General features: G+C 36.5%; 2 protein-coding genes across 2 annotated transcripts in view; both read right to left on the reverse strand.

Annotated features, from left to right (window-relative positions):
* The window catches only part of LOC139717104 (calcium-activated chloride channel regulator family member 3-like), a 7,704-nt gene extending 4,553 nt beyond the window's left edge, over window positions 1-3,151 (reverse strand). Inside the window, exon 1 of the mRNA XM_071628610.1 lies at window positions 2,984-3,151. Coding sequence (XP_071484711.1) covers window positions 2,984-3,151 — 168 coding nt within the window. The remainder of the gene's footprint in view (window positions 1-2,983) is intronic.
* A 7,874-nt stretch (window positions 3,152-11,025) lies between these two features.
* Window positions 11,026-12,764, reverse strand: part of LOC139717105 (calcium-activated chloride channel regulator 1-like) — a 29,875-nt gene continuing 28,136 nt past the window's right edge. Inside the window, exon 12 of the mRNA XM_071628611.1 lies at window positions 11,026-12,035. Within this exon, the coding sequence (XP_071484712.1) occupies window positions 11,026-12,035 (1,010 nt within the window). The remainder of the gene's footprint in view (window positions 12,036-12,764) is intronic.

Consider the following 12,764-nt stretch of genomic DNA (forward strand, 5'->3'; position numbering starts at 1 on the left):
GCCTTGTTCGAGTATCAAAAAATATTTTAAAGGGATCGTATAGTTTTGGTTGAGACCTAAGTTCAGGTTTCTGACATTTTTAGGTGAGATAATGAGAAACCTCTTATGAAATATGAAAGAGCATGAAATTCTATAAGGAATTCAATGTTTATTTGATGAAAATTGGTTTTGAAATGGCCGAGGTATCCAAAAAAGAGTGATTCTAATAAAGTGTGGGACCCACACTTTATTACGATCGCTTTGTTTTACTTTGTTTTTGGAAGTTCCAGTCATCCCAAACCCGATTTTCATCAAATAAACTTTGAATTCCTCTTAAAATGGTATGCTCTATACTATATCATAAGTATTTTCTTGGTATCTCGCAAAAAGTTAGAACCCCAATTCTCATTTCCACCAATACTGTACTATCCCTTTAATATTGCTGAAAAGCTTAGAAGAAAAGAAAGGAATGAAAGGGTTTACTGAAGGTATGTTTCAGAAGGCACACTCGTCGAAGGACGGGAGGATTTACCATCTAGACACTAAGTGTACTTAAATACGTGTAAGTGCGCCGTTAGGGAGGAAAATTTTGCATTTTTTCAGTTATGAAACTGGAAAATGTTTAGACTAGAAAAATGCCTTTATTGCTCAATTTAGTCTTTAAATTAGCGATTAATTGTTATCTTTCAGGGACCCCCCGCCCCCATTTCCGGCGCCCTTGCTCAAAAGGATTCTTCCTGCTCTGTTTCAGTAGTTGATTGACAAGTTATTCAGATGTGGATTCCTGTAAATAGCATGTAAAAATGATTTTGACATTCTCACTGTTTCCGAGGATCAAAAAACTCTGAACGATACTCCCAAAATATGACCCAAAGTGCAGAATTGTCATAAGGGCTTTTTACACTTGTAAAATTTTGCTTAGCCCCGGACCAACGGTGGGGCTAAGGGGGGGGGGGGGGGGCCTTAGCCCCACCGTTGGTACGGGACTATCCTTAGCCCACTTTCTGTTTACACTCGTTTTTGCCAAAGTGGGCTAGCCCCACCGATAGTACGGTACTATCTGGCCCTGCAAAATAGCAGAAGTTAGCACCGCAATTGCGGTGCCAAGCAAGTGAGTGTAAACAGAACGAAAAAATAATCCTGGGCTAAGCGACGGAGACGAAGTCCGACCCTCACTGACCAATCAGAAACGAGGTAATCAAGTGCTGCCGGTGCGTGCGTGTACGTGTACAGTACACAGCGTAATTATGAATATTCATGTGGTTTGGAAAGTCCGGGGCTAAGAAATACGAGTGTAAAAAGGTCAGTTTTCTCCTTAGCCCCGGACAAGAGATAGTTCGGGACTAATTGGCGAGTGTAAAAAGCTGAAAAAAATGGTACGGGACTAACGATAGTCCTGGGTCAGAGAAAGTCCGGGGTTAAGAAACACAAGTGTAAAAAGCCCTATACAATAATTGTACAATATGTTATAATGTGAGACTCTGAAATCGTCTTTAATTTGTAAGATTAGTGATTGGTGGGGGAAGGTATTTTTCATTTCCCTTCTCTTTCCCTCTTCTTTACTTCATGTTAAAAGGTTTAGACGTTCATGTTAAAAGGTTAGAGGGTTTGCAAGCTGTGTACGGGTCGCGTTATGACCTTGTGAATGCTTTGTTCGGCTTTGTTGTGTACTCCGACAATTTTTATATGATTAATACGTTTTTGATTAGGAGCGCGCATCCCGGTATTTGACTAAATATAATTCACGTGTAAGCTCATAGTCACATGAAAGATTTATTAACATTTTGTACCGTTTGTACCATTGTACCACCACGTTGTAGGAGGAAATCCTAAAGCGTTTTTCATTATAGAGTATCATGTCAAACACTATGACAACAACAGCAGCAACAACAAAAACGCTAGTTCCTCTTTCAAATAATAATATTTTACCTACATTGTCCGGTATGGGAATATTATGTATACAAATTGAAATATATAAAGAAAAAGATGATATGAATGATTATCTATATTCACAGGGGAACTCCAAGATAATTGCCAAATTGAAATTTGCATGGACAGTTACATTATATTCATGCTTTCGATTATCATTTAATGTAACTTTCATTAGTGACCATCGATCATCTTATTATTTTCAATTCATTGAACAAAGACTTGATTTAAAGATCACGCAGATTCAGTAAAACGAGTGATTTATGTAAAAAGGAACAGCTTCACTCAATTGGGAAACCTTAAAGTGTCGTTCTCAGTGTTTAAATAAAAATTCCCAAGAAATATCAAAAGATACTGAATAGAAAGCCCACTTTCACAAAGACGAACAACAACATTGTGTCAAATATACTCTTGTATGGAATACTTTTGTGTGTGTGTGTGTGTGTGCGAATACCAATTTTCGTCGAGTCTTTGGTGACAACAAAGAATGTATTTTTTAAGGAGAAAACACTTTGCTTTGGTAAGATTATTGCAGAATAATCATTTGAATCTTTTGAATGATGGTTCTAAAGTGTATAAAAGCTGAAATTGCATCTAAGAATCCCAACTCTTCATGCAAAAAATAATCGCATATAGATTGTTTTAAAGATGTGAATTACATTAAAATGCATTCAATGGAAATAATGAAAATGTTTGTGCAAAGTGCTTAGATTTCAAAAATATTTAATGATCTCCAGGTTTCGCAGTATAGCTTGTATTGCAAAATAAATGCATTATGCGACAGATACTTATTTGCCCAAGTTCACACTGGTCCCAATTTGTTACACTAACATTTCTTGTATGGTTTTGACGATTCATGATTCTCATCCATGGGCTCTTCAATCACATCAATTTACACTTTGCAAAATAAAGCTAACACAATAATCTTCTAGAGGGGTATAGGGATAAAAGAAAAGTGCCAGAAAACTTATAGTTATTTTAAACATTGGAAAGAATTAAGGGAAATGAACAATGCACTACTTCAACTGTGATCTACATGGCAGCATGTGACTGAGAGATGAATAGAAATTCATACCTTGATATGTTCTATCAACGTGTCGTTTTCTGTAACACCGGAATCAATGGCGACCAGGATGTTGGTGTACTTTCCTTTGTCGAGATGAATGGTGTTCTTGGATGAGCCCCTGGCAAACAACCAGGAAGCCATCAAAGTACAGAGCAGAGCAAAGCGCCACGAAGGCATCTTTCACCTTAATTCACTCATCGACATGCAATGAAATCTCATAGCAATGAGAGCGTAGGACTGTAATGAATAGTAAGGGGAATAACGATCATTTATGTTTTGTATGTGCCCTTCCCATACGCTAAAAGCACCAGCAGGCACTGTACGGAGTCGACTTGATAGAGGATAAAGTTCAATCCAAATTGCGCATTGCGAAACCAATGAGGAAGAGAGGAGGCTAAATAATGTTCGTGGATTATTCCCCGCTCATGCAGATCTTGGAATTCCGTGGTTTAAAAATAGATGGAGGGTCATAAAAGGAAAAAAAAAAAGGGTCAGAACTAGATGTATGAGAGAGAAAGAGACAGAGACAAAATACTTTACTATTAATATCACTTTACTATTAATATTCCTCGGGCCGGCCATCTTTTCAAGCTATGCTTACAATGGCGGCCCTCTGCACAATCGCTCCATTAATTGTAATTGGTGTAATCCCCGCTGCATAGATTTGCATACTGTATATTATATCATCATTTTCCTTTCATGTCTTTGTTTATGCAAGTCAAACGACTCTGTTTTAAATTTACTTCGTATATTTCCCACATGCTCATGATTATGTGCCTTATGTATATTGAATTGTTGATTGATTTATTGATTTGCAGAAAATAAAGTATCTATTAAACAAAAAATATTCATCTCACATTTCTCTATAGATAATGTCTATTCCGTTTGAGATTGTGAACCGAAATATGTATGATAATTATTATGAATGTATCATACGTGTGCACATAAGTGCATGTGTACACGTATTATTTTTATGATAATACCTCTACAACTTAAACCCATGGCGTCCAGATTCTCTTTTAACTGTCATGAAGCCTGAACCGTTATTCTCTATTCATGTATAATTGATTCACACTGATTCATTTACATCCGTGCGTCATTGAGACTGTCGTTGTACTTTGTGCTGTATTACTGATTAATGTCAAGCTTTATCACAGATTGGGTTAAAAAAAAAACGATCAAAATCTACATTCCAAAAGCAACGAGGAAGTTTTAAGTCAAAACATCTGTATGATGTGTATATATTATTTACTTGTATTTTACTTATTATAGTTAGAGTATACTAGAGAGAGACATAGAAAGAGAGAAAGAGAAAGATGGTTAAAAAATCTTGAAGAATCCAGGTATTGTAACATACGTATCACACTGATACATAGGAGTAGTAAATGATGCAGAAATCGGTGGCTCATGGAAATATAAGCAACGCATTATGCAAAGAACTTATATCAAAGCTTCAGAATAATAACATTAAACATATTCTTTTTTGAGGGGGGGGGATAGACCAATTCTAAGAATACATTAAAAATGTGTAAGATAACTTCAGATTTGGTTGTAGGATTGGAACACACACACACACACACACACACACACACACACACAAACATTAATGTATATTCACAACTTTTGTTCTTATTGATGTGCTAACACATTTTGCAAACAATAGATATGAAAAGCGGTGCATTCATAATTTGTCACGTAAGGCAAGTGTAGTCAGACATTTATCTCCTCTGTTATGCCTCACATCCTTGACAACGATCTATGACTGGGCAATTGCTGGGTAAACAAATTAAGTCCTTCGACTTTGATCGTGGGTGCTATAAACTTGAAAAGAATAAACATAGAAAACAATGAGTTGGTTGAACTGAAAATTTGTGTATTGTAGGAAATGTCGATAATAGGGAGGAAAGAAAGAAAAGAAAGAAAATAAATCGAAAAAGTTAATGGTGATAAACTGTACATGGTGATAATGAACTAACAGGTAATTTTTCCCACATGTATAGTGAGGAAACTATTTGGCTGAATCAAGGTCTAAATTTATGTTGAAATTTGAAAGTAGTAAAAAATAACAAAAAATACATTTTAAGTTGAAGACGTGATGTCTGAAAAGAAACATGAGGTCGGTTTCTTATCCGGCTAATTGAGTTTTTTAATGTTGTAAGAATATCAGATCAAAGTTAGGCATCGAATGTTTGTGTTTATGACGCATCACAGAATAGTATAAATTTATGATACGTAACTGTATTACGTCCTTTAAACAAAATAACCCTTCATTCATGTTAATAATATGCGTCCAAAACCTGTTTGCATTTTATTTTTGTCAAGTTCATTTTGCTCATCACGTCATGACGGTCCACTTAAAACTGATTTTTAAAAATAGCGTAAATTCAAACATAGAGAACTATAGAAGCTTCAAATGAATGTTACATAAAAACTCAAATGAATCTCAAGATTTCGTTTTGTATTTCCACAACCACATGAATACTATATAGAGGAATGAAAATGACATCATAATCCTCACACGCCCTTTGTATTGCAGATACAAAAATACAAAAGTTATCGTATATAAGATGCAATGAAACAGCTGCAACCTCTCTGCCCCCCCCCCCCCCGAAAAACGCAGTATCTGCGATGTGTTTATATGTGTGCATAAACTGCGTTTTCCGGTAGGGGGGGGGGCATCTTTCCCTGTAAAATCATAACTGTTACATGCTATCCCAACTAAATACTTCATAGTTATTATTTGTTTCATATTATTATATTTCAAACAATTTGCAGAACATTTTCTAAAAATAAGTACGAATGTTCAGTTCAATTCACTTCGAAATGAAGTGAGTACGTATGTTAGTGTAATATTTCGGCATCATGAACTCATTTCACATAAATAGATTTAAACTTATATGTCTGCTTGAAAAGCATGAGAATGTTTGAAATTGAAATTCAATTGTTTACGTAAGGAGTCATTGGATTTAACTCCTTTAACGTTATTTGTTCTTGTAATTCCAAGTCAAAACATCACAAGTTTCCATCCGAGGTACATCTTCTACCATAGATAATAAGGCGCCTAAAAATGCTGTAAATCATCACCACCATCATCTTCTCCTTCTTCTTCTTCCGCACCCCTCGACGTTGAATGCTTTGTCCATCAGTTGATAGATTCTTCGTCAATTTTAAAATTCCATTCTTCAGATAATAATGTGTTTTACGTCATAAGCCACATGGGGTATTCCAAAGATCTATAGACAATGACAAAAAAGGTCCCCGAGTTATACACCCGCAAGTCATATCCCAGTCCACAGGCAGTGACGGGATATAGACACTAATTAACAGGCCCACGAGCTTCACACTACCACACTATAGGCAGAAATAGTGTTGTTGGTTTTTTTTTTTTTTTTATAGCTGGAGTGGGTTTTTCCAGAGATTACTGACAGTTTGTGTTTATAATAGATATTTTTCACACTTGAGTGAACACTGATTGGTGTAAAACAGCCATGTAAACGTACGCAAAATATTGTGCAGGTTGTAAACGTGAGAGGCAGTTCAAATCACCAATCGGAAAAAAAAAAATATTTGTCACTATAAATTCCTCTATATATATTATGCTAAAGTACGATCACACAGGATTTTGTATGAGCATGTCTGTCCTGGAATAATAACACGAAACAAAAAATAAGTTGTCTCTAAAGCAAATTTCTGTAATTTCAAAATCTGGAACTGTTGAGGAAATCTGAATACAGGGGCGTGTAGATGTATTTCTCAGCTACCTCTCAAATAATATTCAGTAGATATCAGTTGGTCACGCTTCAGTGAGCATATTCTAAAGGCAAAATGGTCAAGTTTTGAAGTTCACAAGCTCAATTTCTTAGCTTCGATTTGATGATATGGGTACAAATGTCAATTTACCAGCAGAAGAAGGAAGGCAATATGCAATTTATGCGATTCCCATCGTACCATGAAACTTGTGGGAAAAATTTCACGGTTGAGCATAACATACTACAGTTTTGACATGTTTCTCAGGGTGAATTTTATCTTAAAAGACGAAATTCATGTTTTAGAAAGCAAATGAATGTTTGCCTACAATAAGCATATGTATTGTTCTAGTACTAGTAATTCATTCTGTGCCTATTCTGGGCCTATGACCTATGGCATTTCTTTCGAAATTTCAAGCCTCAATAAGCACGTGAGTCTGGAAAACCCCTTTTACGCCAATGGATTAAACTTCAATAGCTACCTTTGATTACATATTGAAGCATTCTTCTATTCCGATCTTATTTGGATAAAAGTCTCACTGCGTTGCCCTTCAGTAAGCACAGGTGAGCAATTGTGGAAATTAATTCCTTGGGAGCTTGCTATTAGATACTGATTTGGCGTTAAGTTCTTCATTCTTGGTGACGTCCTGAAGTCATGCATTAACTCACAGTAAAAATGAACATGATTAAACAGTCAAGAGGTGCCAAATTTCACTTCTGTTCCGTTGTTGGAAGTATGGTATGACAGTAAGGAAGCAGATATTTGATATAATGTACAAACTTTTTATATATTGTGTGTGACCAAAGAAGACATGTTAGGTTCTTGGAAAATATGATAAGGCTATTCGACACATTCAACACATATGACATCACCAGATTACTTCTTTATAAACAATACGCCAGAATGGTTGCAGACTTTGTGATAATGTGATAATTCTGACAATATAATGCAGGTTGGGTAATATCTGCATTCTCACATTAGGTCCTACATACTTCTTCATAAATAAAAGAAATTTTGTAAACCTTTTGAATTCAGTTTCTTTAGAATTTCATCAAAAATAATTTGTCTCACACGAGACTGACACTTGCTTGCAGTAATGCAAGAGCAAGATCCTTTTCCTTCTTGTTGAATTATATTATTTGGATTTGTGAATGAAAAGGGGGCGTTTAACAAGGAATAAAGAATAATAAAGAAATCACTGACTGAAGTATGGAAAATCATTACAAAATAGTAATTATATGCATCCACTGCTTGACATTCCTTTTAAATTGACATTTAAAGTTAACTGGAATATGTTTGATTTATTTTCTAAGGTCATTCTATCATGAAAGCACTGACGTTCTATCAAACATCTGTTTCCCTAGACATTTACTGTGAGAACGCATTCTTAATGATGGTGGAAATAGATGCTGAAATTTAGCACTTATATTATTACTGTTTTGACAATTTGTGTTTGTGTTACAGTGAGTTCTTGGATATATGGATTGAGGTCTTGTCACAAGGAAGCACGAATTTATCATTAAAATTGTACCAAGTGGCAGATTTAAATCCATGAAAAAAATTGATAGGCAGATCTGTTGTTCTCTCTGAAACATAACATAGCGGAATGTTTATCTAAATTAAATTGGACCATTCAATTCCCACGAATGATTTTAAAATCCACACAATGCTGGAACTGAAAGTCTATTTATAGGGTATACATGGTTTTCAAACCCCCGTTCTCATCGAAGCGTGACACCTTGAAGGAAGTGCCACAGGATCGTTGTACATGCACGTCGATCTTAAACGCAATTAAAAATGTCATTCAGTTGATTCAAGTGCACAAATTCAAAGAACTACTTACTGCATAATTTTAATATGATTTTCTCTTTGTTTTATAATGTGAACGTTCAACCGTGAATTAAGCAATACTGCGTGCAAAAGTCGTTGTTAATTCTCCAAAACATAAAGTCCATCTGTTAAACATGTCCAAACTGCCATTTTTGCAATGTTGACTCCGTGGTTATTCAACCATAAAATTTTGACCACAAGTCATATGGTATCATAGGAGGCGCATCGATTGTAAGTTGCATGCCTTCGTTTATGCTGGAAAATTGATATTTGTTCCGATATCATTGAATAAAATTTACGAAATAGGGCTTGTGAACTTCACAAAGTAGCCATAATGCCTTTAGAGCGTGCCCCCTGAAGCGTAACCGACTGATATCTACTGAATATCACATGAAAGGTACAGTAGCAAAGAAATGCAACTTCATGTCCCTGTATTCATATTTATAGTTCCTCAGAGGTTAATGATTCAGAAATTACAGAGATTTGTTTCAGGGGTATTTTGTTGTTGCTGTTTATTATTTATATTATTTTTATGTCCACTGTTCTCTGTGTGCGTGTCCTGAAATTATAGCGAGCTGCCTTATTTGCAAAAAGCTATAGGCTGTATGAATCGTGAACTGTAATGACTCGTGGGTGTTTAACTCCCCACGTGCACCCAACTGCAACACGTGGAGAAGAAGAAACAACTTTAATTGAACTGCATAGCATTTTATTATCCATTTGAAGTTTTGATTCCGCAGGATGCGTAACATCGAAACATGTTCAACAGCAGGTAAAACATAGGCTGAATTCGATGATCCATGCCTCCCGAGTCACACGCTTTTATAAACACAGGCACACACACACACACACACACACACAAACACAAGAAAAACTCAAACAAACAAAGAAGCAAGCAAACAGAACAAACGAAAACAAAACTCTAAGTGAGTTACGATTTACAATCTACACTGACAAAATTACAAGACCATGACCATCTACCGAATATACAATAGATATTCGACTCGGAAGTAAATACATAAAATCTGGCTCTTCCTAGAACTCACAAAGGGCAGTCAAGATATAGCAAGACCGTCAATCTAGTAGCTGTGGTAGTATTTATATGATATCCTTCTTCAAATTTTACTAAGAGCTCTTACTTTAGTGAATGCTTGTTACATACTTTCATGCAACATTTTAGTGCAAATAAATTCCCCCACATTTCTTTCTCTCCCACTTTCTCTCTCTCTCTCTCTCTCCTATCAAATGATAGTTCTTGACAAGTGAATTTAAATGGTATGTTCTCTAAATTTCAATGGCGAAAATAAATAAAACCAGGGGGTTCAGTTTTGATGTTGTCATTCCACATATTACACACATAAACCAAATATACATACATTCCGGCAACTGAAAGGGAAGAGGTCTCATTAAAAGGTGAAAGCAATAGTGAAATATTTACTTTGTTTCATAGGTTAAAGGTATCATAGCCGTGGCATTATAAATGTATACAAAAGAAGGAAAGATATGCATATATACATATATATATAGAATGGATTGAAATATATCAACAAATTCAAATGAAGTGGTAATTTCATATGGAATGTCACTCAATATAATTTAAAAGGCATTGTCGGACCACTTAAAGTTATTCTGAACAAAAAAAAAAGAAAAAAAAGAGAGAATAACAGCCACGGCGCGCCGTGGTCAAAAGTCGCACTCAAATTATTGGCTCCACGGCGGTAAGAATTTGAGTACAACTTTTGACCACGACGCGCCGTGGTTAAAAATTAGGAAAGTTATGAAATTGTTAAGTTTCTCTAGGTTTTACCAAACATTAAGTTTTTCGAGAAATAGTCTTAGTGCTACTGATTGACCAATTATGTTTCATAGACGTAAATAAACAGCAATTATTCGGTGTCAGAGTAAAAGCCATGATTAAAAAAAAAAAAAAAAATCATGGCTATTTCACTTGAATAGATGTAATTCCCGAACAGTCAGTATATGAAGATATATGAAGATATGAGGTGATGATGCTATCACCTCAAAATTGTCCTCTGATTGCGTAGAAAAGAGCTGACGAAATTCATTCTTTTTAAGTGTCTGTTACATGATTCATCTCTCAGAGCAGATCTCAAGTCCTGGACCTTCCTTATTTGGATCATCAACCTTGGACTATGAAACTTCCATGAGAACGAAACGGCGTGACATCCCGGGTGATTTACCCTTGTTCTGATGTAATATTTACTTCTAGTTATATAGGAAGAAAGTATGAAGTAATAGATTGAAGCAAATATTTATGCGATATTTACCCAGCCAAACACAATGTTATTATCCATGTTATCATTTGAGATCAACATCAACACTGCTAGACTAAATCTGAATAAAAAACTGTTGCTTTGATTTATTGTTGTCGCCGGTGAGTTTTCATACTTGTGGAAGTTAATGGCTTTCAAATTTCTGTTGTAAAGTAGAAGTACTATACACCTGCTATAGGTTTAAGATTTATCAAAGACGGGGTCGGAGTACTCCTCTACGTAACACTCATCTTCCTTGGTACCCATCACATTTTTCTCTGTATCGCACTGTGCAGAAGGGTGCACCTTTCCCCCGAACACTGGAGAAGAATGGATGTAAAGAAAGAGACCGATGCCACCACCAAGGACTGTGATGGATAGGACGACCGATATGGCTATGATAAGGGTTTGGTTGTGGCCAGATGGTTCCTCAGTGGCTGTGTCCGTTGTCATAGGATAGCTTCCCTCGGTGACTGTTGGCTCGTTGATGCCTTCTTCTGCAGTAGTTAATGGTACACCAGGGGGTGCAGAACTACTGATGGCCGTAGAGGTAACCAATGGGGTCATAGTTCCATCTGTTCTGGTTGCAGGAGAACTACTGACAGCCGTAGAGGTAACCGAGGGGGAAGTACTGCTATCGGTTTCAGCAGGGGAATTACTGAAGGTTGTAGGGACAACCGATGAGAAAGAACTGCTATCAGTTTTAGTAGCTGAAGAACTACTGATGGCCGTAGAGGTAACGAATGTGGGTATCGTACCATCACTCGTAGCAGAAGATATTAGCGGGCCCGTATGGGTAACTGATGATGGTGTTGTGTTCCCTGCTCTGCTGGCAGAAGAACTGAAGAAGTAAGCAGAGGTAGTCAAGGACGTTGTGTCATTTGTTGTTGTGGCAGACGACATATCCGTTGGTTGTCCGGAAGTTGGAGCTTGGGTAGTGTCTGCCAGAGCGGCAATGATAACGGTTGTTGATACTATGTTGGACGTCGAACCCACGTTGCCAGCCTCGTCAGATGCTCGCAGGGAAAAGTGATGCGAGACATTCAAGGACCCTTCAGGGAGCTGTACTGTGACGCTCTCCTCGACGCCAGCCGTGGCGATATCGGATAGGTTACCCTCGACCAGCTGATCGTTGTCTACCAGAGTACACTCTGTGAAGTTGGTCCTCAGTGTGGTGAAGTCAGTACAATACCTTAATTCATACGATGAAGCTGGACAAATGAAAAAAGAAAAAGATAACAAACTTATCATCAGCTTCTTCTAACATGCTCGTAAAATACGTGGGAATTCCGATCGTCAAACATTCAACATACTCAGACAAGCTCAAGTACTATTATCAATTACTTGGGTAATTGACGTGAGATTATTCACGATAGTCATATCGCATCAGTGAATAGTTTTTGTTTTGTTTTGATTTTTGGTCAAATCTTCCATACCTCTTTTGTGTTTGCAATGTGAGGCACAATATTGCAATGAATGCTTTTGACTAGAATACCAAGGATGCTTTCAGCTAAACTTAACATCAAATATGTTTCATTGGCATTTGATAAAGAAAAAAAAGTGCAATCATGAATAATCAAGCGCAGCTCTCAATCGACTTGAGAGCTGCGCTTAATCATTCTACAAAATCAGAAATTCCAGAAGCATGTTTCATTGCCTACTAATATCCATTTAATCCCTTTTGTTTTAGAATGATCGATTGGAATAAATCAAATTCTTGTCCTTGTAGGGTTATCTTAATATATCTTATGGAACATTATTTTGTTGTAGAAATATTCATACCTTCTTGCAGTATTTCTTATTTGAAATTCTTTCTACAAGACGGTTACATTTCGTTCCAGGCCCCTCAAAAACAACAAAAATAAGAAAAGAACAAAAACCGCGTTCAGATGGTTAAGGTTCTCCATCCAGGATAATTGCCACTTAGGAATTCATTTCTT

Source organism: Diadema antillarum, unplaced genomic scaffold (genome assembly GCF_040938485.1).
Source record: "Diadema antillarum isolate AM-2024a unplaced genomic scaffold, OU_Dant_1.0 scf00000071, whole genome shotgun sequence".
In the NCBI taxonomy this organism is placed as follows: Eukaryota; Metazoa; Echinodermata; class Echinoidea; order Diadematoida; family Diadematidae; genus Diadema; species Diadema antillarum.